We start from the raw sequence: 25,962 nt of genomic DNA on the forward strand, positions 1-25,962 counted from the left end.
GGGACAGGAAGCAATTGGCTGTGAGATGCTCTTTGAACCAAGAGGATTTTTTCTGAATTCAGTGTAACAGTCGCAGCCCACATCTACTTAGATAAACACAAGACCTTACGCATAAGAATAGATGTCCGCTAAGGTAAACAAGGGCGAGTGCTCAGTTTATTAGATACTCAGATTAATGAAGCCGAGAGCTGGAAATGCTCTGTAAGTCATCTGTGCTACACAAAACCAAACCAAAGCCATATTAAAAATGCTAAGGCTTCAGCTGAGGCTGGAAAATAATCAGCTTAAAATCCTGCCTGCATATACTGAGGTTTTGCTTTCTTTGAAATCGGAGGGAGATGTTGCCATCATCTCCCCAGATGGCAGCTGGACCACAAAGCCTTGCTTCCATGCATGCAGGTGCTGGACTGGAAGCACTTGCAGTGTATTTGATTTCCATGCCTTACAATGAAAGCTAAAGATCCCTGATGATTAGATAGCTTTTCATCTGGAAGTTATCCAGTAAGGGGCTGCATTTTCCCCCATTCTTTCCTGGCCCTGCCCTTAAAAAGAAAATAATCCTCCTTCCTGGTACAGAAGAAGGAACCAGTGGATCCAGTGTGTAACAGCTGTCATGTGAACATGAACCAAATGCTGTATGCACAATTTCTGCAGCCCCTTTTTTTTCCGTGTGGGAATGTCATGCTGCTGTGAGGTGAGGAAGACAATGGCTTCCACTGGCAAAAGGACAAACTGGTTTTCCATCATCCTATAAACCCATTATATCCTCCTTTTCCTATACCCTCAATGACAGACCATCACTTTGATGTGAATTGGAAAATGCAGAAATCTCAACAGAGGGAAAGGAGGAAGGAGTGAAAGGAAGTACAAGATAAGGGGTCATTCTTACAAGCTTGCCATTAGCCTGCAATAGCCCCAGTGGGTTTTTCCTTTAAATGGCAGACTGTGGAAAAGCAGGATTGTGCTGCGATGACTGCTGCTTTAATTTGAGCAATGAAAAGTTACACAAGATAATTGCCTTGTAGTTCAGCGACAGTAAACGCTGTCAGATCTATTCATTCCATGCTCGGTTTATCTGTAATGTCTCCATGTCTAAAAGACTCAAATGGTAACCAAACCTATAGCATGGCTGAACAATATGACTTTTAAACTCAAGATTTTTGTATTTAATGTTCGCTACAGATTAAATTTACCAATTTAACCTGACTAGATCTACTTGCCACATAATTAAGCGTTTCATCAGGTTTGCTTTGACTGTGCCTGTGACAGTAAAATACAGGCATTTAGGATTGGTCTCAGGCACTAACGGCAACAGGCACAGACCAGCCTGTATCCATGGCATTAAATTCCCCTCTTCTCCAAAAGAGGAAAACACATGAAGACTTCTTTGGGAATGGTCCTTGGCCCATGCCAGTTCCCAAACCATGCCCGATAGTTGTATGGGAGAGCACAAACTGGCCCAAACCACATCTGTGCCAGCAATTGCTCAAGCAGTGTAACCTCCTTTGCCCCAGGGAGCAGAAAACCCTTGCAGATTCAAAAGGGAACAGCTTTTCTATGATGAGAGACTTAGAATCATAGCAGAGTTTGAGTTGGAAGGGACCTTTAAAGGTCATCTAGTCCAATCCCCTTGCAATAAGCAGGGACATCTCCAACTAGATCAGGTTGCTCAGGGCCCCATCCAACCTGATTTTGAATGGTTTGAGGGATGGGGCATCTGCAACCTCTCTGGGCAATCTGTGCCAATGTTTCACTACCCTTATAATAAAAAAAATTCTTAATTATGTCTAGTCTCAATCTGACCTCTTTTAGTTTAAAACCATTACTCTTTGTCCTATCACAGCAGGCCCTACTAAGGAGTCTGACCCCAACTTTCTCATAAACCCCCTATAAGAACTGGAAGGCTACAATCAGGTCTCTTGCACATAGCAAGCACCTTCCTGGTTTTGCTCAGCTGCCCTGTTGGTTGTCAGATCTCTTTTCCAGTACGAGCATCATTAACACAAGCTTTTCCAAGAGGAACTCTTCCTAGCACAGATTTCCCTTATCCCTTTATCCTGCATCAAATGTATTTTAGCTGCTTTTTACAGCTCCTTTAATAATCCTAGCTAAAGTAGGTAGTGGTTTGGGGGAAGTTTAGGCTGTTTAGTGATATTAGATATGCATTGTTGTCTGTTATACCTTTGGGAGTTTTTAAAGATTAAAATACTGTAGCCAGAAGAATAATAACCTCTGCCGTAACTTTAAATAAAACTTATAGAAATCATATATGTAAGGTCTTCTCTAGCACAAGATTCAAGTATTGAATTTAAATGAACTGAAGCTAAATGATCTGAGCACACAGCCTCTCTTAGTTGTGCATGGACAGTGTTCAGCTACATGATGTACTAGAGGAGAGCTTCAGACACATGCTATAGCCAAATACAAATGAAGTAACACAGGACTTTTATGGCAGTGTTGTTGTGAGGTGTCAAAAAGATTAAACAAATCCATTGCTGCAATGCTCCTATCTGGGAGAAGAATGCTCAGCTTTAAAGATCCTCTTCCCTTAAACATGCAGTTATGTATCTTAAACAATATTTTAGTGAGCAACATGCCATTAAGACGACCCTTGAAATAGAATGATCAATAAACATCCAGGCCGGTTTAAGTCACCCTAATCCCATGTATTTAAAGAGGAGTAGCAAAGTGTTTGTATCTCATTAGCAACTGAAAGGCTTTAACAACAATGATGTTTTACTTTCCTTTCAAGGATGAAAAGCCTGTCTTATTTGTTTAATTTAGCTGGCTCATGTTTATATTAGAGGGTACCTGGAATGGATACCAAGTACGGCTACAATTTGTCTGTCTTGGCTGAAGCAAAACAAATAATCTCTAGAGCAGCCCACTGGTTACCAAAATCATCCTACAAGTGTCTATTTGATGCATTTACTTCCCTGCTGACACAAAGAGGTTGTATGCTCTGCTTGCTGTCCTTGTCCATGCTGCTGCCATCTGCATTAAATGAGAGTTGTAAACAGCAGAAATACTGGTGCCAAGTCATAAAGGAAAGCAGCACTCTTAAGGATGATTTTATATTAAACACTGCTGGTTCATTGCTTTTCTCTCCTGCCAGTGAGAAGTTTTTTATGTTCATTGCTTACACAGTCTGAGAAAGTGAAGCCACTCTGCTGCTTGTACTTGACACAAAAATTTAGGTCACTGCTCAGAGTCATCATGGGTTTCGACAAAAGTCTCCCACCCGAGTTGCATCTATTGATATCAGGGATGACTTACTCCACTTGTTCTCAGATCTTACTCATGGGCTCATCCAACTGTTACCGTTGGTCAGTAAAGGACAAGGGAGACCACCAGCACCACTCATGGCTTCCTAGGCTTTCCCTACTGCTAATGCTTTCAGAAGTGCACAATAGGTTGATTGCTTTATGTGATCTGAACTGAGAAACTGAAATTCCACCCAACATGCCTGATCAGCCAGGCAGTGTTCAGTGGTTTGGGCCAAAAGAAGTAGAGAAGTATCCAGGCTGCTGCTGGACAGAGTAGCTCCCACAGCCTGCTTGGCATCATGCTAGTCTTAGTGCTTAACACAAGATCGCTCCTTGTAGTTGTTCTCCTAATATAGGAACAGAGAACAGAACAGCACAAAGCCTTCCACCTTTACTACTGGGTAACACTGCTGAAATGACAGCGTGATTCATTACGTGCGCAGGTCACTCGCCCTGAATTGGTGTTAGGGAAAGGTGTGTTCAGAGCACAAGAAGATAATTTTCAGTTGATTTTTATAAATACATTTTCTCTAGATTACTTGCTGGCACTTGAATGGCAGGGGAGCTTTGTTTTTAATTAAATCCTTGATTGACATAACGAATAATCCATGATGAGTAGAATTGGAGCTGACTTCTAATCAAAGATAATTCTGCATAGCGGGGTGGGTTTGAAATGAACGAATGTCAAATCTGATTAGACAGCTGGATTCTCATCCCCCAGCCACATTCATACACACTGTTACAGACCAAATTTTGCTTATCTACACTAATGCCAGCTGAATATGATTGTTCCGTGTTCCTAGTGCTGTAAGGGAATGGCATTAGGGAGGGCACCATGTGGGCTCATGCACACACTCACTCCAGCTGCTAGAGAGAAACAAATGCTGGAACTGAGAAAAAGGAGGTCAGTGACCATGAACCCATCTGTCCTGCACGGGAACCATTTAAGATCATATTTATTTTTCTTGGGTTTATTACAGTGGAATAACTTATTTCCCTCTCCTTATGTTTTTGGCATGTGCCGTACCAAGAGTAAAGAGCAATGCTGTGTTTCTCTGAGGGGAGGTTAAGCAAAGTAAAGGGCAGTTTGTGGCTCCCCAGCAGGGGAAATGGGTCATGTACCAGGACCTCTGGTGAAAGAGTAGCTACAGAAAGGGCAGGAAGAAAGCCAATCGTGGTATAAAACAGAAGGGGTGCTGCTTTTACCTTAGCCACCGCCAGACATTATTTCTGTGCTCGTGAGGTGATGAAAGTTAAAGCCAAAGGCATGTTTTACAGAAAAAATGCAAGATAAAGTTCCAAGTCCCCACACTGATTTAGCAGCTAGACTAGTGTGAAAGGTGACTGATGCTTGCTGAATTTATGGAGCTATATTGCAGTGGGAGTATCAGGTATCAGGTCCTATACATTTACAGCCACATACTCTTTACCGTTCTGCTACTGACCTTCACTGTTAGCTTTTTTCTTACTATTATTATTGCTTTTTGGTTTATGTACATCCAATTTGGGTAGAAGGAGCAGAACAAACAGCATGAGCTATTCCAGATGGTAGACAATTTGTGTTTCTGCTCGGGGTGTCTAGTGATGAGCTAGCAAATAATGCAGCATTTGAGTTGAAAATGTCCTTACATTCAATGTAAAAAATGTTCTTTAGGAAATGAGACCATGAAGTACAAGTCTTGCTATCAGTATGAAGTCTTGGGAAGAACATTATTTGAAACAAAAGGTAAAATTCGGCAACAAAATACCCAAATCTAACCTTTTTGTTTCTTGGAAATAGTAAATAACGATGCCTTGTGCTCATTCACAGGGATTTCTGCGTGGCAAACTAAAGCTCCCAGCTATGGACTTAAGTAGAGCTATAAGAAATGCATGAGTTGCATAAACACTTCTTTGTGCGTTGTAAAAACTGATTCCACCCAAACTGAAGGTGTTGAAATGAGACTAATAAAAGAAAGAATCACCGTAGGCGTCACTGATGCAGATAAAGCAACAGTGAAAAGTGAGCACAAAGCCTTCGGAGAGATCCTGCTGGATAGGTGGTGGTGAGGCTTGGATGTCCGTGGCTGGGGAAAAGACCCACCTCAGGCTGCCACCGGGGACAGGACAAGCTGTGGTGGGCTAAACTAAGATTCTTACTGCTCCAAGAGGTGGGGCAGAAGTTTGCTTCCTTGCGCTGGGGCACGAATATGTGGCTACCAACACCATTGATGCCTGCCCAAGCATGACTCAGGTGCTCCCACAACTCTCAGTTGAAGGAGAGGGACCTGTGTCAGCTATAGCTCCTTCTCTGTGCAGTGCTGCTCCCTGCAGCCATGCTGGTAAATCCACATGGCTCTTGTTCTAAATGCTAAAATTAACATTCAAAGCTCACAGATCGGCTGGCCTTTCACCGGCTGATGTAGGCTTGGGAAGTGTGCCTGTCAGTATAGCCATATGCTGCTATTTAGGAATCTCATAGCCTTGGACTTTGATGGAAAAAATGCAAATGATTCTGTTCTGGCAACCAAGAATAGTTCTTCAGATGGAGCTCACATGCCTGTACAGCTCTGGCGAATGCTACTCTGCACAAGGAAGGAGCAGCCCAATCACTGGGAGCATAAAATGTGCAGTGAAAGTGATAATTCATGTAATCCAATGACCAACAGAAGGCACCCTTCTACAGATGCTTCCAGGAGATCCCATCCCACAGAAATGTTCCTGACATATTCAGGAATTATGAGCCTGTGCACTAATGCCTAAAAGTGTAAAAACTCTGGTGTGAGAATTAAGTTTCTTGTGAAGGTTTTTATAATGCTCCTGAGTGCTCTTACCCATACATTATTGTTAATGTTTTAGATTAAAAAACCGTCCACAAGAATATCTACATTCTCATCCAAGGTGCATACCTCTGTGCCTTCTAGGAGTCTAAGAAACATGGAAACCATAAATTCCAGGAGGCTATTTGGGCTATTGCCCGTGGCCTCATATTGCCAGGGTGATTTGATTAAGAAGGAAGAAGATGGAAACTAAATATTAAAAATGGCTAGACTTGAAGCTACAAAAGCAAGTGACACCAGCTAAAGTTGTACTGAATAAGCCCAGCATTGAACCGAGCCTGAGTAAGTTCAGAATTGAACTTGCTTTTTGGGTTTACGAGTGCAAAGCAGAAAGAACTTCCTGGCTGGACATGACTTCTAGGGTATAACCAGTTTCTTGCCTTACTGGATTTATTCTTTTGGAGATGCACACTCCTGAATGTGATCTTACTGCAATTAAAAGTTTTTATCTTTGGCCAGCTAGTCTGATAAGCAGAACATAGACCTTGAAATAGATGAAAGAGGAACATCTTCTTTTCTTTCATTACTCAAGAAGATACCAGTTAATTTGTTAGACATACCCCAGGCTTGCAGATAAGAACTGTTCCTAGCATGCAAAATAGAATCAGTTGACTTCTGTAGCCATCCACTCACATCAGTTTAGAGAATCCCCTTAGCTTACCTTAACCTAAATAATTACCACCAATTTTTAATGAGCACCCTGCAGAACACAGATCAGCAGAAGGAACAACACACAAACCATCTCACTGTAGGGACTGCAGCTGCTTAGATCCCAGGTGGACCTTGAAACATGTGTCATACAAGAAAATAATACAGGAACAAAGGATTATCAAGGATCCTTTCATTCATTAAGTCCTACCCATCATTCCTATTTAATTAAGGATTATGCATAATCCTGAGGTGTCCTTGAAGCCTCTATTCCATGGACCCTCAGCTGCAGACAGCTCCCTAACAGCCTACAGCAAACCCTAGACCCAGAGCCGTAACCATAGCTGCTACAAGGAGAGAACAGGGGCAATCAAAGGCACCATTACCACCGGTATATTTATTGCAACTTTACATGGTTGCTAGCACATGTGTACCAAAACCAACTTCTCAAAATTTGGTGAATAAAAAATACCATGGGGAAAAAGCAAACCAAAACAGGCCATGCATAAATTAGTCTAGATTTAGCACGTATGTTTCTGACTAAATTTAGCTTGGATTGATGTCCATGCTGTTTGTCAAATACTTCTGCATTATGGGAGATGCGGGTTCCTGCTGAAGGTGATAAAGAGAGGGCAGCCCTATAGATGTGATGGCCTTGATAGTCCCTTCCCCTCTCATTAGCTGAGGCTCAGCTGTTTTCCCATTTCCAGTCTGAAAGGAGAGCTGGGAAAGGGGACTTTTATTTCCCCGGGGACAGAGACATCATCAATTATCTGCCATTCCCTGCTGCAAACTGTCAGAGAACAGGGCAGGGAAAGAGTACTGATAGGATTTCACCTTATCCCTTGACTCACTGGTGGGCTTATCATTCAGCTGCCATGCACTTAGCACGGGCAGTACTAATTATATTAATTATGTTTCTACATTAGCAGTAAGCAGACTGGTGACTGTTTTTAAAATAAAACATCAGTGGTTCATTAGCTAGATAGGTTTAAAAATGTAAGCATGGTCAGTGCATCCACTGCTGAGGTGGATCTCTCAAATCTCAAAAGCATTTAGTATCATTTTTAGATGTGCAATATGCTTTATATTGAGAGCAGTTTATGCTGTATCTAGAAGAGAGGAGCATTATGTCATATAACTACTAAATGTAGACTTAGAAACTTGATCACTACGTTGAAGTAGTGCCAAAATCCCCTTAGTAGTGTTCATCTGTAGGGATACCAGTCAGGTCAGTAAAAGATCTGGCTAAGTCTTGTGGACTGAGCCTTACTGAAATTATGCCAGTGACTATATCTATGCGCAGAATCAGAATACAACTGTATTATTAAATGCAGAGGTAGGTCTATTTAGTTGACAGCACAAAGGCCTGGAAATGGTTTAAGAGGCAAAGTATATTACAACAATGTGACAAATACTCATTACTCAAAGTGTCTTTGCTAGATGTAGGTGTCATAAATAATCCAGTGACGTGGTACCCATATACAGCTGGTGTCTATGTGAGTCTGGGCTAAGAGGCTGCTGCTGGTGGAGTCAGTGTTATTTTGTAAGGTCAGTTGGAAGCATTTGAGATGTCAACAATGTAAGTTTAAATCTTAAGAACAGATTGTGTTTGTACGGTAGGGTCAACCTCTAATCTGACAAACTGAAAAGTAACTGGGAGATTTCATCAGTTCTGACTGTTACCTCTTTTTATCACAGTTTTCTTCTGTACAGAAACCAAACATACATTAATCACTAAGATTATATATAATATATACATAGAGTACAAGCCTATCTGTGCTCTGTGTTCTGACCATTTTATGCAAAAGCAAAGCAAAAGCAGCTCCAGGCAGGTCTTCAATTTGCATTTCAATTGCACTTCTTACACACATCCTTCTGGTATCTCTGGGAAAGTCTTAGCTACTAAAGCGTTGCAAAGCCATCTGAGTGCTTGAGCAAAATAAAGAAAATAAGTAAATTCCTTTTCCAAAATTATTGATTTTTTAAGTTTACCCAAAGGAAAATCAAAACACTTCCAGTCTGTCTGCATGTGGTCACATCCGGACACAAAGATTTTGTTCAGAGGGAAATCCATTCATCTTTCATTCACATTAATATGGAAGATATTAATTGTGTGGAAGATGTTAGCATTTTGAGTTTTGTATCTAAAGTAATTATATTTTTATAGCAAACGTGATCATGATTAACACCCAACCTCAAGCTGGTTTTATTCCTCTTATTTTTTGAGGAATGGCTGATGTTTATGTATTTAAATCTCCTCTGCCTGTCAGTGTTGTTTAGCTTCTGCCCTCATAGGTCTCCAGCTGCTGTCAGGATGTGTGTTAACCATCCTATAAAATGATGCAAGCACTGAACACTTGCGAGGGATTTTCTGCTCCTTGGCTCTCTGGACCCACTTTTAATGCAAATCCTTGTATGCAAATGGGAGCATTCAGCACGAAGCCTAAGCATCTTAGGGTTATTTGCAAAACCAAAGGGAACTTGCTAGACAGACTCCCAGAGTACTGTGATGGTGTGGTTTCCACTTTGTCTCGCAGGAGCTGGTTCTGGGTTTGAATTGTCAGACTGGCATGGGTGGATGCTGTGCCATCTACTGGGATGTGAGGTGTGACCCTGGAAGCTGCAAAGTAGCTTCATCCAGGTGCTGGGTAGCTGCAAGCCTAAGCAGGGCTCAGCTCTGCAGAGGTGTGCCGGGAGCCTAAAGGAGCTGGTGGTGAGTGTAGGGCCAAATGTGGGCTCTCACTCCCTGAAGAATCAAGTATCTCCAGCTGTGGCTGGAGCATGTTTACCCGTGTGCAAGTTAGCTAAAGTGCATCCTCACTGCAGTTTCTCCTGAGCCTGCAGACAGAACTGGCCTTAATTGCAATTGCAGCCCAGGTGGTATGCCCACTCACATGCTCACTGCAGCCCTTGCTTCCGAAACAGAAAGATGTACACTGTTTCGGTTGTGCAATAGAGAAAGCTTCACATTACCACTAGCACTGGCAATGCTGGGACTGAAAGAAGTATTCCTAGCAGAGGTCTTGCAGAAATACTTCTGATAAAGCAGCATTTCAGGCAATGCAGTCCTCTCCACGGAGAAGCAGTAGCTCGCCATGGCACCTACTGATAATAAAGAGTATTTGCCCAGCTTAGTGCTACTAATTAAACATAACTGGAGGGTGCACAGTGTTTCCCCAAATTTGCTTTCTCTGGTGAGTGTTTGCTGTGTAGGACCCATGTAGCTTTGCTGCTTATCTTTAATAAATAGGCTTGATGGTGGAGGTTTACATTACAAATCTGTCACCTTCACAGGTGGGTGCTTTTTTTGATCTCTTGTGATCATTCCTCATCTGTGAGGATGAGAGGATGATTTAGATTCTCACCTCCTCAGCCTGCAGGTCATGGTTTCACAAGGTATCCTCTCGATCGCCTGCAGGCAGCTCCAGCCCCTGCCATGGCACCAAACTCACCCCTTGACCCAGCTGTTGGAGAGAAATGAACTGGGACCATCTGGGCCCAGCACTGGAGTCATAGAATCGTAGAACAGTTTGGCTTGGAAGGCACCTTAAAGATCACCTAGTTCCAAACCCCCCTGCCGTGGGTAGGGACACCTTCCACTAGACAAGGTTGCTCAAAGCCCCATCCAACCTGGCCTTGAACACTGCCAGGAATGGTGCAGCCACAACTTCACTGGGAAATTTGTTCCAGTGGCTCACCACCCTCATAGTAGAGAAAGAGGGAAGCATCCCCCCTTTACCCTCGTGGCAGCAGCAAGTTGATGGAGCTGTTATGAACCATGCCACTTGTTTGCTATTTCTGTGCTGGTTGAAATCACGTTAGTTTGGTGCAGATGCTGATCTGGGCACTGGAAATGAGCAAACACACAGAGCAGGGGCTTCCTCCTAGCATGCTGAAGCCACCTCCCAAATGTGTGATATGCAGCGAATATGGTACCTGAAGCTTGTTTACCCACCTCTCATGATGGAGAGCATCCCGCTCTCATCATGGAATGCCACAGCTGTGCATATACTTGCTGCATCTTCCTTCTCAGCAGCCAGGTGGGAACAGTCATGGGGAAAAGGAGTAAGAATCAAAGGGGAGCTGCAGGACTTGATTCATGCTGAATGAACCCTCTTTTAAAAATTTTATTATATGCAGTATCACTTTGCAGAGATGGTGAGTGTGCCCTAAGAGCTCTGCACCCTCCCAGAGTGATCTCCAGGACATCCTGATGTAGCAGATGGGGACACCAGGACTGGGGAGAAGCATGCCAGACATGGCAGATACCAGGGATGGCACTGGGACTATGAGGCTGAAGCACCTGGTTCCTAGTCCCACATTCAGACCCTCTCAGTGTCTCTGGCACGTTTTCAGTAGATCCTGGGCCATAAGTCAGAAGTTAAAATAGGACCATTTTATTTTTGGGTCAGGACAATTTGACAATGCAAACAAATTCGTGCCCTGGCTCATGGCTCCTCCTGGGGTTTGGTTACCCTTTACCATAACTAATGGACACCAGGCAGCCCCAGCCTCACTGCCTGCCTCTTATCCTCCACCGTCACTGACCTGCTTTCTGTTGTTTTTCAGGAATATCATCCAGGCTCCCTGAAATCATGTCAATAGGATCACATTCATTCTCTCCAGGAGGTCCTAATGGGATTATTAGAAGCCAGTCTTTCGCTGGCTTCAGCGGGCTTCAGGAGAGACGCTCCAGGCAAGTGTTGTGCTTTCTAAGGGGAATTTCCAAGTCGGGTCCTAAGGGAGCGCTGGGGTTTAGGGGTGAAGGTGGAAAAAAGGTGAGAGAGGACTGCCTTCTCCCTGACTTGTGAGAGGAAATCTTCTCGGCAAAAATCTCTCTATGTATTGTTTGTACAATTAAGATGTTACCTTAACTACCTTAAGATCTACCTTAACTACCCAAGTGCCTGTTTGCCTCTCCTCCATTAATGCAGGGCTTCCTCACATGCCTCAGAGCTGTGAGAGCATTTCAGAGAATGATTTTAATTTACTAACTTATGCAGTGATCTTTTCAACATGAGACATGTGCAGGAACACGACACACTTCCCACCGCCCCCAGTTTAAGACTGTTCATACCTAAAAGACAGTTTTTCCCTTGCAGTGCTGCTATGAATTCAAAACAGCTCTGTTTCCCTTGCAGGGCTGCCTGCCTTCATGTCCTGCTAGAAACAGGGTGGAGGTTAGCTGTAGAGCCTTTCCTTGCACTACCCTTTAGCTAGACAGGATTTAGGGCTTTGAATCGGGTACTTAGCAAGTTGTTCAGTCCCCAGTGCCCCCAAAAGCTACTTTACAATTAATTCTATCTTGTGGAAATCACTATCTCCTAGTGTTGGATCACCAGTTAGCAGCTGAGGAACAGCAGGCAAAGGGCCGCCTGCTGTTGTCAGGTCAAGCCAGCAATGGTGGTTAGGTGCTGACCTGTCCCCAGGAGATTCACTTATACGTAGCACAACTATCCTCCCTTTTCCATACAGAGCTAAGTATGGTCCACTTTCAAGACCAGAGGCGTGATGCTGTCCTCCAGAGGCACTCTTAACTGAGCCAAATCTTCCTCAGGAACCCCCGCATTTTATGGCTCAGATTATCTGGGCTCCCCTTTGTTTTTAGTACCTGGGTGTAGCTCAGCTCTTTTATGGCTGTGGCTGAGCAATGTGAGGCAGGACAGGCACAGTATAGGCCAGAGACACATCTGATGAGCCTCACACTCAGCGTGGCATTTCCAGACCTGCATTCGTATCTCGGCAAGGCAACTGGCACATCAAAAGCCTACAGCGCATGTCCCGGGCTGCTCAGACCTCTTAACCTGTAAACAAACACAGTCCTTCAACTGGCAGGCACAGCACCAGATTCCTTTCTGCTAGCAGAGATAATATCAGAAGATTTCTCCAAGCTACGCCTCCCTTGAGCCGGTTGTGATTTATAGGGATTTCCTCCTCTTTGATGTTCATTTTGCAGGTGTAACTCCTTTATTGAAAATTCCTCTGCGCTCAAGAAGCCCCAAGCAAAGGTGAAGAAAATGCATAATTTGGGCCATAAGAACAGCACCACGGCCAAAGAGCCCCAGCCTAAAAGGATGGAAGAGGTCTACCGAGCCCTGAAGAGTGGCCTGGAGTAAGAGCCTTTATCCTGCTTCCAATTGACACTTTCTGTGGCATTTTATAGCCTAGAGAAACGTATCACAGGAACAGGGATCCTTAACTGTAGGAGAGGAGCATATACCTATTGGAGCCTGGATTGTAACGCTTAGGATCTGAAATACTTGCATGGTTACCAGGAATACAGGGGGCAGAATCCCATTTCCACTGAAATTGCTAGGAAAGCTCCCAAAGGCTGGGGTTTCACAATTAGATTATTTTTTCTTTACTCTGAATTTCTTAGAATCCTATCAGAAATAGGATTTCTTAGAATCCTATCTCCTTTGAGATAACATCCCAGACGATAACGGGGCTTTTACCAGCCAGATACAAGGGCAGTAACTGGAAGGCACCAGCCCACAATGTAAGCAGCAGATTAGCAAACTTGAAACTGGCTGTTCAGTGAGAGGAGAACACCAAGCTAAGTAAGTGTTATACACAGCTAATATACAGCTAATACACAGCTAAATACTTGGCTCCTATTTATTCCCCAAAAGGCAGCAGGGAGCTGCATTTAGGACAGGTTGACGTGGATGAGTTCTTGTTTGAAAACATATCCAGTAAAGAAAGACATTTGTTGGAGAGATTTTCTTTTAGGATGATCAGCAGCCAGCTCACTGTGTGCTGCAGAGTTCATGAGTCCCTTCTCTGGCTTGTGTTTACAGTGAGTATCTGGAAGTTCACCAGACAGAGCTGGATAAGTTGACTACTCAGTTAAAAGACATGAAAAGAAACTCACGCCTGGTACGTGTAATGCTTTTTCATTGTGTGGATGCACAGTGAACCTCCTCGAGGTGGTGGGGCAGCCAGGGGGTGGGAGTGGGGTACAGGGAAATTGCGCTGATGCTCTTCTTGCCTTCCAGCCCTGATCTTATTTGTGACCAATTTCTGATTTCTATTGACTGACAAACGTTACTTTCTCATGGTCCATCAAATTTCTCATAGTTCATCAAGTTTCTCATAGTGCTGTTGTGTTGCAAAATTAATCACAGTTTTGTGCTTTCTGTTGCAGGGGGTCCTGTACGATTTAGATAAGGTATGTTACTCCCTTTGACACTGGTTTTGCAAGGAAGTTAGTATCCTTAAAGTATATAGGTAGCTGGCATGGGAAACCTCTCAGCCGGATCTACTGGTCAGGCCAGCACTGCTGAGGGAGAAGTTATCTGACAATTTGCTCTTGAAAAGGAAGAAGTCCCACTCCCCTCCTCTTCCCAAGGATATTATCCAGAACCTCTGGCAACCAGCTGTGCTCACTAAACAAGCATCAAACTTACCTTTTCAGCCCTGTCACAGGGTCCATCAAGTTAAACAGGCTCTGGGAGAGGCACAGAGAAGGAAGGAGACCCCTGCCAAGGGGAGGAGGGAGACACAGAAATGAGACCTCCTATTGCCATCAGCTGCCTGCCATTAAAGCTCTCACCTTGTGCAACATGGCCCTGCCAGATCCAGGCGGCTGGGAGGCTGGCAGGGGCACCCCTGGGGGTTCTGTGGGAGCCGGGTCAAGCCCTGGCTCATTCCTGCTCCTGCCAGTTCTGGGGAAGGAAAGACTGAACATATTTCTCCCTGCAGGAAAATCTGGGTGAAACAAAAGGAAAAGTTTCAAGAATGATTCCCGAACAAGTCTGGTGCTTTTTTCAGTCAAAGTGCCAGGCTTGGTTTTGCTGTCAGAAAGTGTTTGCTAAGGAAGAGAATGGATTTTGAAATGCAAAATCTGATCAATTTTAATACAGCTTTTCAAAGTACTTGAAAGTACAGTATTTTGGGTTAAAAAGGCTCTCTGCGTTGCTTAAAAATTTAAAAAGCTGGAGAAATCCCATCAAAGAAAACCTCTTTTTTGTTTGAAAATATATTAGGTACGCGAGACAGTGAACTCCACTGTCAGCAGCAGATTAATGGTAGTAAGATGGGCCAGCTGATTCCAGATGCATGGGCACCAAAACCCTCTGTGTTTTGAGGAGTCGTCTCTCAGATCCATGGGGACTAGCAGAGCTAGTGTGGTGGTATCTTCCTGATTTATTTCATGTGCCTCACCCTCTACCTCTTCCTCTCCTCCAGCAAATCAAAGCAGTCGAAAGATATATGAGAAGGCTGGAGTTCCACATTAGCAAGGTAATGAGCACTCCTATCATCTTTCTTCTGCATCTGCTCCTATGTTATTAGGAAAACAAACCTTTGGCCTCCTGCTACCCCTCTGCTCCAGGGAGGCTCACTTGATGAAGCCTCTCCCAGATTCAGTATTTTTACTGTGATGGGCTGGTGGTCAGAGCCAAAGAAAGGCTTCCACATGGTTTGTAGTCCCTGAGGTCCAGCCGTGCCCTGAGACACTCCCACCCGCTGTTAGTACAGACAGAACATAGGGTTTGACACTGGCTGGGAAAATCTATCTCAGTGCACGCTTACTGTTAAACTATAGGTAGAAGGAGTGTTGCATCTGAAAGTAATTTAATTCAGCAGTTGTCTCTACCATGTGCAGCAGCTAGATTGGATTTATTCCTGGATTTCACTGCTAACGCTTTTGCTGCATGGTTTGGGGCCCACATCCACTTGATCACATCGGTGAGAGTATTCAGTAGAGGTACTTGTGATTTATACTAATACATTTTACAGCCGGGCAAAATCCAATTCTTCTACTTATAAACATATCTGCTAGCTATTAGTTGCTTTTCTGAGCCTGACAAAAGAATGAATTATTTTTGATGGAGGAAATGTCTTTTGAGAGTCATTTGAAAAGCATTCACGCAGCTTGAAGTGATCCAATTATAACAACCCATCCCTACCTTTTAATTTGAGTTTTCTCTTGCTCTTGGAGCTGAGAAAAAAAATATAAATCATAAGGCAATAGACTGAAATTTTGTTCCCCAAACCACCTTCTCTCTTGCTGGCAACATGAATGGCAAAATTAGTGCTTAAAGAACATTTCCTTCCAAATCCTTCCCACTCCAGCCTGCTTGGATTTAATGGTTTCTGGGCTTATTACAGGACTGAAAAGCACCAAACACAAGAGGTAATGCTGGTCAGTATTACTCAAGCTTGCTGAGTACATTAGTTCACTTTCTGTAACCCACAGCAACAGAGACAAAAGGAACTGAGCTGTGCTGTGTTAAAGCTTACGGGCTTGGGCAGGTAAAGAAACATCTTTCTTTGTAATCATAGAATCATAGAACAGTTTGGGTTGGAAAGGACCTTAAAATCATCCAGGTCCAACCATCCTGCCGTGGGCAGGGATACCTCACACTAGACCATGTTGCCCAAGGCTCTGTTGAATAGAGAAGGTCTTCTTCAGCAGTACCAAATCAGAGCCAGAGCAGTGCATTCTGCCCCATGCCATACAGAAACCAAAATGAAGAAAATGAGAAGCACAGCAGCAGACCCTGTGTATTTAGGGGGCAGATGAGCATGCCCTAGCCATGTACACATCCACCCTAGTCAAATGCTTCACCCTGATGGCAGAATTAAATACCAAGTGACAGCTATTTATAGTGGCTGTCTTTAGCTTGCTGACTTGCAAAAGACATAGAGGTGACTCCAAGAAGCTTATTTTGTAACTTTGAAATGGCAAAATGCTACCTGTGCCCCCATTACCCTTTGCTGAACTCTTTCAATTTGCAAAGCAGTCCCTGTTTTGGTTAACGATCCCTCAAGTCAGAGGCTTCAGACACCAGGTATCCAAGCTAGCCTTGGAAAAGACGACCTAAGGCTTTGAAGCTGTCAGGAAGACCAGTCCTGTTTCAAACAAATAAGCAACAGCACATTTTGTTAGAGGTTAAACAAGGCTTGGAATATAGGATTTGGAACATCCCTGGATTGTTGCATCAGCCTTATCTCTAATGCAGCAACAAAAAGTCGTACACTAACAAGTCAAGGTACTGCATGCTTTCATTGAGAGAAGTTCTGCTGGGAAACATACATATTCACCAGCTATACCACTGTGGACTCCTCCTGAACCTCTCAGATGGAATAAATACATACATTTAGAGCAGGGATTAGAGGGAAAAGGGAAACCAAAGCTTGAGACGTGTAAATCCATTGCACTTTGAAGCTAGATCCAGGTGAGCAGCGTGTGACTAGGTTTTACAAAACTTCCTCCTTGTCTTTATGACAGGGGACTTGATAGGTTTGCATACAATGGAATCAGAGTGCTTACGAAATGTTGGGTGCCCATGTCATGCCAAAGGAGTTTAAGAAGATGATAAGGATATTATCAGCCTGAGGGGCTGAAGTTCAAAACACTTTCTTAATATGACATCTGCTGTTTCTAAGCCCCTTACTTGTGCTGATTCTATGACTTCCAGTTTCTGGAGGATGGGCAGTGAGAATTCCAAAAATAACTCCCACCTTCCAACACTACCTGTTGGTCAAATATTGCCACAGCCTTGATCCACAGCTGACCTTAGCAATACAGAAGACATTGCTGGCCCTGTTAAATGTGCCATTTAATGCATCCAATTCCATTTGGCAGTGTGAACATTGCAGTTGCCTTTGAAAGAGCTTTTCCACACCAATATATTTGAGAGGCTTGCTGCATGCCTGCTCTACAGTTATGATTGCACATAGCCCCACATATGGGGGAAAGGGAGTAGCTATGATTAAAAGCAAGCAGGGCAAGCAGGTGAATTGCTGGCAGCATCTACTGTAATGAGATTTTTACACTGGAAGTGATTTTTATCATGTGTTTCTTTTTTACCGACTGTAACAGTATCACAGCTTCATTTGCTCAGCCCCTCCATTGGATCTAACAGCTTGGCTGAGTTTCCTTACAACACAAATTACTTCATTGCTGGTTTTATTTTCATGGGGTTTTTTTCCAATACACTTTCCTTGTTCCCACTAGGTGGATGAGCTTTATGAAGCCTATTGTATCCAAAGACGTCTCTGTGATGGTGCCAGTAAAATGAAGCAGGCCTTCGCAATGTCTCCTGCCAGCAAAGCAGCTCGGGAGAGTTTAACTGAAATCAACAGGAGTTACAAGGAGTACACAGAGGTACAGCCTCATCAGTTTAGTCTTTTTGCTCTCACGCTGTTTGAAGGCCATGGGAACTTTGTCACTGGTTTCAGGGAGAATTTCATCCAGATAAAAGGATTAAAAGCAAACTCAGCAAAGAATTATTACTTATTTGTCTTCAACTGAATACCTGGTGACTTAGAGAGGGTACATGGGCCCAGCGAGTTCCTTGAAATAATAATGTTTATGCTCCATGAGAGCAGGGTTATACCCAGGAACTGCTGCACAAGAAAAAAGCATAAAACTGCCCTGAACCTACTTATACTCCAGCCACTGCAAATTTGGGGATAGCAGGTTGGCTGGAACCCACATGCATACAGATATCTGCTGCAACCCATCCTGTTTTACTTACTGTAATCCACTTACTGTGATCTATTTTATTAAACAGGCAGTAGATGAACAAGGGTCTATAATAGCATTGCAAACATCCTAAATCTTCCTAAATCTGATGGAAGAACCAGATTGGGTCCAATAACGTCTCACAGAGGCTTTTTTTCTTAATGTAGCTCATGTTAAATCATGCTGGGAGCCATTCTGGCATGGAGCTGCTGCTGGCACATGTCCTGGCTGGAGGAGAATGGGAGAGTGACCAGGTTACGTTTCAAGGGCCACAACTGCCCTGTGCCAACGGGAGGATCAGAGTGCAACAGAAGAAGAGCTCGGGGTTACATTCAGCTTTGGCGGGAGCAGGCAGCTCAGCTGCCATTTTTAGGGTCAGATGTAGCTAAAGAGCAACGATGGCTCAGCGAGTGATTTTATTGCAACACAGCTTTCATCTGCATAACAGAATCTTTCCTTCCAAATAGACCTTAAAAAAAAACAAAAAAGAAAAAGAAAAAATGGCAGAAAGAGGGTTTGTCTGACCTCACTGTTCTCTTTTCCAACACAGAACATGTGTACCATAGAAGCAGAGCTGGAGAACCTATTGGGAGAGTTTTGCATCAAGATGAAAGGTAATTGCCTTTTCACCTTTCCCTCTTTTCTCCAAAATAGTCGCTGTGCACGCTAGTCAGGGCACTGAGACACGCTGCTGTGATGTGTATTTATGATAGGTGTGGTTTTCCCCCCACCACAGGCATTGCTGAGCCCTCAAACCCCCAGCTTACACCCCTGCCCACTGGAAAGGATCACAGAGCCAGGAACATCGAAGCTAACAGAGAGACATTCTGAGATGCTGCTTCTTGTTTTCAAGGCTAATTACTTCCCCCAGACACTCCCCCGATAGCCAAAGCAATTCAGTTTCGAAGGCTGCCGTCCCTTTTGCCTTTTCATAATCCTTTAAGAAGATGACTGGGAAATGGTGTGACTGCCCACAGAGCTGACTTTCAAAACTTCCTTAATTTGACATCAGATGTTTCTAAGTCCTTTACTTTTGCTGATCCTGATTACTGCTATTTTCAAACAAACATAAAAAAGCAAAGAGCTGGGGTAGTTTACCATTTAAACACCTAGATAGCTGTGTGGTGGCACCTACCTTTTCATTTTCCTCCTTGTCTTTATGACAGGGGACTTGATAGGTTTGCATACAATGGAATCAGTTTTACTTGAAGCATCAGTGAATCACCGGGTATTGCTAATCCTGTTATCTCTTTAAGACTCTTAAAGAAGAGATTGTGGGGGGATATCTTTTTTTGGATCTTCAATCACTGGCCTGAAAATAGTTCTATGAAACAAAATCAGCATCTAAATACTCATGCACTCTTAATTCTTCACTTGAAATCTTGCCATTTAAAAAATCTGCTGGTGCATTTTTTAAAGCTCATAAATCTAATACAGGGCTTTGATTCTGCCTGCCTTGTCACAGTTGGGTTAGTTGTTTCTCGTGGTTGCACTGACATGATCTAGCTTAGATTAAGTTAAAATAGTTACTCTGTGCTCCCATATGAGAGAAACAAGTGCAGCAGCTGTTAGAGTTCTCCTAGCTCCATCCCACAGTACCAAACCTCAGGTTTTAAAGCCCCGACTCTTCAGTACTGGAAAGGCAGTCAAAGATGCATAGATGTAAAGTGACAGATGAACACACAGAGACCAAGTCAGATATCGCTATACAAAAACTCACAGCAGAATCATAGCATGAACATGCTGAAGGAAACATGAGGTCATGTAGTGTAGAAAAGGCACTGCATTACAACAGGTCCCTCGAAGTGTTGCTTTACTTGCTGTAAATGCAGTGCAATGCACAGTTCCTGACAGCAGGACATGTTGCAGAAGATGTCATGGTGTCACAAACGTCTGTGCTGAAAAAGCTCTGGCCCCTTCTCCATTCTCTGTCCAAATCCTCCAGCAAAGCTCATGGGCTCTCGAGAAGTCAGGTGCTGCACTCATGTGCGAGAGCTGAGCACAAACCATGAACAACAGCTACTTCTGAACACAGTTCTCATAACATAAAGAAGCCCAAATTAGAAAATAGCAAAGAGAAATGCTGTATCATTAAGTATTCTCTAATTAGGACATCTAAGATTTCTATTTAGATAGTTTTCCCTAGGAACAGGAATACAATAGGACAATCCAGCCATTGCTAAAGCTGACAACAGCTCTAGCACAAAAGCCTGCAGATCACAGAGCAAGCTCCTCCCTTAAGTTATACTGCAGTATATCCAGCTAACTTTAGGATCTAATTTAAAATCAAAGCATTCCTCTCCCCAAAGCTTATCTGTTCCTAGCCATTCCAGTGAAAGTTATTTTTACGTTGTGCCCTCTGTCACTTACACTGAAAGCAAGCCAAACTACACAGCGCTGTCAGGAAGCAGGGGACCCACACTGTTTTTACAACTGGTATTCAAAAAAAACCCCCAAAAAGCCTAATTATTTTTCAAAATAAAGATAATAAACTTCTCATCAGGCTTAGATTATTGCTCAGGGATTAATCAGGTGTTGAAATTAAACAGTGGAAATTTAGAAGTTCCTGTCTGGAATCAGTGTGTCCTGTTATGATGCATAGGGAAGTGCCCCTTCACCTCTTGGAAGTGCCAAGACAGCAGGAGGTGAAATGCCTAGCTGTCTCACACAGGGAAGGCAATACACTGGCCTGATGCACCAGGGGCTCTGCAGCACGGAGCCCAGCACCACAACCACAGTCCATGTGTCCACATGTCCAGCATCCTGCACATGGGCAGGGCTGTACAGGCTGCGTGAGCTTCAGGTGGCCCTGCCACCTTACCACAGCCATGTAAGGACCCTATTCCCTAATTACTTATGCTGACACCCCAGGAGCATTCTCCCATTCCATTTACATTACAAGCATGGTGCTTGTATAGTAGCCATTGGCTCCTGCATGTGTTTAGTCCCCAAAAGCCAGTCAGTTACCAAAAAGTTGTTTACTAGGAAAGTACTGTGTCTCCTGTAATCAAGTAAGCTCTTAGCCCCCTGTTCATCAGGCTGAAGAGACTTGACCAGCCTGGTTAGGCCAGTCACCACTCACAGACTTTGACTCCAGACAACATCCATGTGGAATTTTAAGCTGTGCTTCCCCACCCTCCAACCCCATCCACTGAGCAAAGAAAGGACCTTTTATTTTCCTCAGATACTTTCAGTGAAGTATCCCAGCAGAGATCAAATTCACTTATAAAAGCGTGCCTGGGGAGAAAGAAGCAGCAGTGAAGTGCTAGTAAGCTTGAATTATTTATAAACAGTAAATAAACTAGGAAGGAATTGGTAATATGAGTGCTGTGCAAGGGCCCCTCTGTAAGGGCTACACAGTAAGATGACTGAAGAAAACTCTTTTCTGGTCAAAGAAATGGAAGAGGAGGATCAGCAGGTCACAGCGACAGGCCACAACTGCATTCAGGGATTGGGACTAATTCAGCCCAGCAAATAAAGCCAGTACTAGGGCTCATCATACTTGCTTTGATTTTAACACACCCATATATGTTCAGTCATGGCATTTCAAGATAAATGCAGCCTGAAGATCCCAGCAATTTTGGTTTCATTCCTTTCTCTGCCACAGGCTTTGTACATAATCCTCAAGATGGTTTCTTTAGGCATTGCAACACCACTAGAGGCATAGTTTTAGGCTTACCCAGGCAAAGCTGGGTAAACTTCTACAGCAAAACAAGTGCAGCAGCTACCTACTGAGGAGATCTGTGAGAAAGGGGAGGATCCCTCTGAATGAAGAACCACCAGCTCAGTCCTGTAGAAGAGAAGGTCGCAAGGCTAGGAGAGGGACAGTAGCTTCCCTGGGATTTCAGCATGGTCCCTCAGGAAACTTTCACTTCATATGCACAGTGCCAGTATAGAAATAGCATCATCATGTCCTATCTTAAAGAAAAAAATAGTAAAAAGATCAGGCAAACACTAGTGCTTTGCTGCACTACTCCCCCTCTGGGGAAAGATGGGATAAATCTCATTTTACAGATGTCAGTCACTTTTTGTGATGTATTTACTATTGAAAGATACTCAGCTAGTATGGGAATGATACTGTTAAGGAAATGCCAAGCAGAAGGAGCCTGTCTCATTTACTGTCTCTCTATTAGGATGTACTAAAAGGGAATCTGTGTTAAAATGTATAGCTCCATCTGATTAGTGTTAGGAAGCAAGCAGTGCGTGGTATTCCGCAGCTCACCTGCACCATGTGACAGTTAGGGTGTTAAGCTGAGTTTCTGAAGCCAGATGACGTCAGGAAGCTGTTTTTTCTTTTTCTATAATTATTATATAAAAGGAAACTTTGAGCTCGTCAGGAAAACCAGATGGGAAGTGCAAGTCTTTCTTACGCAGGAAGTCCCAACTGAATTAATTTTGTACCAATAAAAATAGAAAGAAAATTAAGATTGGGGGAAAGAGAGGCAGAAGTAAGAGGGGGGCTATAGATACTTCCCAGCGAGTGGCTGAGTGGGCTGTAGGGTGCTGCCACCCTTTTCTGTCCAAGCACAGCAGCAGTGGCCTCGGGCACCCCACTGCCACCCATTGCCGGACACCACCGAGCCCAGGCCCTCCCATAGCCCCTCATGTCTTTCCTTCTCAGGTCTGGCTGGCTTCGCTCGGCTCTGCCCAGGAGATCAATATGAGGTATGTTTGCATTGGTTTATGGTTTATTTAATAGTAAAAGAATCAGAAGGCAGATTTCTGCTGCTTTTTACCTCAAAATGAATAAAATCTTTTCACATCAGCACCCCAAGAAACAGCAATTATTTTTCCAGTATATGCTCTGAAAAACCTTATAGTTCTCTTATGTCTGCCTTTGCCAAGGCATCTGTCAGAAGACCGGAAAATTATAGTCAGGGCACTGGATAACGTCTATTAGAAGGACTACAAGTTTTCTTTATGCTTTCTAACTTTTAAAAAATCATATTTGTGACAAACTTTTCTAATTCCCCTGGAAAATGCATATGTCACATCCCATGCATGTAGAGCAAACTGAACACATCCTTACTGGATGCTAAGACTTTACTTCGTCATAAAGCAGAGCAGCAGAAAGACACAGAATAACCATTTCTTGAGACCCAGATATTACCTGCTATGAGGCTGTGTCAGGATCTCTGGTCAGTGCAACATTCCAGTGGAGACTATTATCAGCAGGTTAATTAATATTAAGTAAAAGCCTCCAGCTCTATCCAGAACAGAGCTAACCCTGCAATAAATCACAGTGGCTTGGTAATGGATCTCCCCAACCTGTACTTCCCAGATGTCTTGATCATTGATTCATTTGTTCCCACTTTCATGCCCTGTGAGAAATCTCTCCTGACGCTTTCATGCCTGCAAGTGTGTGCTTTCCCTGTGGGGCCAATTAGTCAGTACAGGTCTCTACCAGCCAACCCTGCAGCCCAAAACGGGCTTGCTGCTCTTATCACTTCAAATTGTCTTACTGCATTGTCATTTTCATCACCAGGCAGCCAAAGTCTCACTGGCTGGCGAGGCCTCTGCTGGGGGATTCCCATGAGCTCATCCACCCTCTCGTCAGCCTGGGAAGGCAGCAGATCCAGCAAGCTGTAGATGTTAGGAAATATCATGGGGGCTTTCATCCTGCCCCCCTCGTTGCTGCTTTCCTGTAAATAGAGTTAAAGCTCCTGCAGCTGGTTGTCATCTAGGTACACAAAGGTAAAAGCTGGGGCAAGAGGTACATTACCAAAAGTGTTTAGGAGAGCTGGGAGGCAGAGATCTTGCAGGATAGACCTTTTCCTTTCGGCTTGATGGGAAGCTGAAGGGCAGCACCAAACCACTAAATCTTCCAACATTTTACTGACCCTTTCCCCCAGTTCTGCTTCTGATTTTTGTGCATCACGAGAGCAGAGTTCTCAAGAAAATGAGAGGATTTCTCTTTTTCAGATTTTCATGCGTTACGGTCGCCAGCGATGGAAACTGAAAGGCAAAATAGAAGTGAATGGCAAGCAGAGCTGGGATGGAGAAGAAATGGTTTTCCTCCCTCTCATTGTTGGACTGATATCCATTAAGGTACACATGCTGACTCCTTTGCCTGCAAGCAAGGCAGGAGTCATGAAGCTGCCTTCTCACGCTCTATCAGCAAACCCACAGAAACAGATAATTAAACTCTTCAGAAATGAGCTATCATTAGTATTTCCAACATACCTACTAGAGTGAAGTACTATAGTATTGTCCATCCTAGATACTACGAGACTTATCAGTTTGGGAGTCCTGTGGAGAGGTTTTCCTAACTCTCCCCATAGCCACACTAACATGACCCTTGCCTCACATCAGTCTCCAGCAACTCAGATCAGTTACATCAAAGCAAGGGAGCATTGGAAACCTGTTTATTAACAGCATTCAGGAAAACCAACAACAACAACAACAAAGAACCAAAAAATCCCAGTCCTGATGAGTTTGTTAATACTGCTCAGATAAGAAAGCAGCATCTGTTGATCTGGAGAAATACATAGGTCTTTCCATCACTGCTGCATCCACTGTGAGGGTGGTGAGGCACTTGCACAGGTTGCCCAGAGAAGCTATGGGTGCCCCATTCCTGGCACTGTTAAAGGCCAGGCTGGATGAGGCTTTGAGCAACCTGGTCTAGTGGAAGGTGTCCCTGCCCATGGCAGGGGGGTTGGAAATGGATGAGCTTTAAAGATCCCTTCCAACCCAAACCGATCTGTGATTCTTTGTCTTTTTCTGGTCTCTTACAGGTCACAGAAGTTAAAGGACTTGCAACTCATATCCTTGTGGGAAGTGTTACCTGTGAGACAAAAGACCTGTTTGCAGCTCGGCCTCAGGTGGTTGCAGTGGACATTAATGACCTTGGCACAATAAAACTGAACCTTGAAATCACCTGGTAGTAAGTACAACTGGTTGGTTGGTTAAGCAACTGTAAAAATTCAGCTGAAGAGAAAAGGTCCATCCATGTGGTCTCATCTCTTTATTTTGCTTACTGCTGAGACAGATGGGGAAGGAATTGTGGCCCAAGTTTGGGAGATGAGAAACAGTTCATGGCCAGCCATAGATTCATTGTGTTACCTGTGGCAAAAGGGTTTTGTGCCTGGTTTCAGCTGTTAAATTAGGTTTGCTAAGTACTGACATTGAGAGACATGTGAAACATATAGTGATGAGAGATCATAGAATTGCCTAAGTGTAAAATTCTTCCCTAAGCTCAAAAGAGGGACAGAACTGGGTGCTCATATGTTCACTCATGTTTTTAATATTAATGTAAAGTTCAGTAGAGTTGTCCTGGATTTACGCTAGCCTAGCCAAGATCAGAAGTTGCCCGTCTTTAAAAGCTGGCTTTTAAGGATTTCATTCACCATGAGAGTGGTAGAAAATCTCCTAGCATTGCCATATGTGTCTGCACCGGTCAGCACAGTGTTAGGATTCAAACCCAGTTCTCACTGCATTTTAATGAAATAGGTAAATGAAGAAGCATTGATGTATTTAACTTTTACAGTCATGTATGCTGTTTCTTCTAATACAATAAACATAATGTCAGCAATAACAGCTGCTGGTTTCCTTTATAATGCAACAGCTCTATTAATAGCAGAGCACCTTTCTCATTAGTATGTGTGACACTTGGCAACTCAAATCCAAGAATACTTTTCATGTGAGAAGAATAGCTATGCTATATAAGTGATTTCTGAGAGTAGAACACTTACCAGAACAGAAAACCACACTTGGGAACCTGCTGTCTAATTAACAACATTTTCTTTTAAAC

The 25,962-nt window shown here is 43.5% G+C and overlaps 1 protein-coding gene across 3 annotated transcripts in view; it reads left to right on the forward strand.

Annotated features, from left to right (window-relative positions):
* RIPOR2 (RHO family interacting cell polarization regulator 2) overlaps positions 1-25,962 on the forward strand; it is a 65,288-nt gene that overhangs the window by 21,253 nt on the left and 18,073 nt on the right. For 2 of the 3 annotated variants that reach the window (XM_080610791.1, XM_080610792.1), the window contains exons 2-11: positions 11,306-11,432; positions 12,693-12,848; positions 13,537-13,615; positions 13,884-13,907; positions 14,927-14,980; positions 17,703-17,852; positions 18,763-18,826; positions 22,834-22,877; positions 24,135-24,260; positions 24,947-25,095. In XM_080610791.1, coding sequence (XP_080466917.1) covers positions 11,306-11,432; positions 12,693-12,848; positions 13,537-13,615; positions 13,884-13,907; positions 14,927-14,980; positions 17,703-17,852; positions 18,763-18,826; positions 22,834-22,877; positions 24,135-24,260; positions 24,947-25,095 — 973 coding nt within the window. Of the gene's footprint in view, positions 1-5,191; positions 5,269-11,305; positions 11,433-12,692; positions 12,849-13,536; positions 13,616-13,883; positions 13,908-14,926; positions 14,981-17,702; positions 17,853-18,762; positions 18,827-22,833; positions 22,878-24,134; positions 24,261-24,946; positions 25,096-25,962 lie in introns of those variants that run through there. The other variant, XM_080610790.1, reaches the window with a different exon arrangement.

The sequence above is a fragment of the Psittacula echo genome (genome assembly GCF_963264785.1).
Source record: "Psittacula echo genome assembly, chromosome: 2".
NCBI lineage: Eukaryota > Metazoa > Chordata > Aves > Psittaciformes > Psittacidae > Psittacula > Psittacula echo.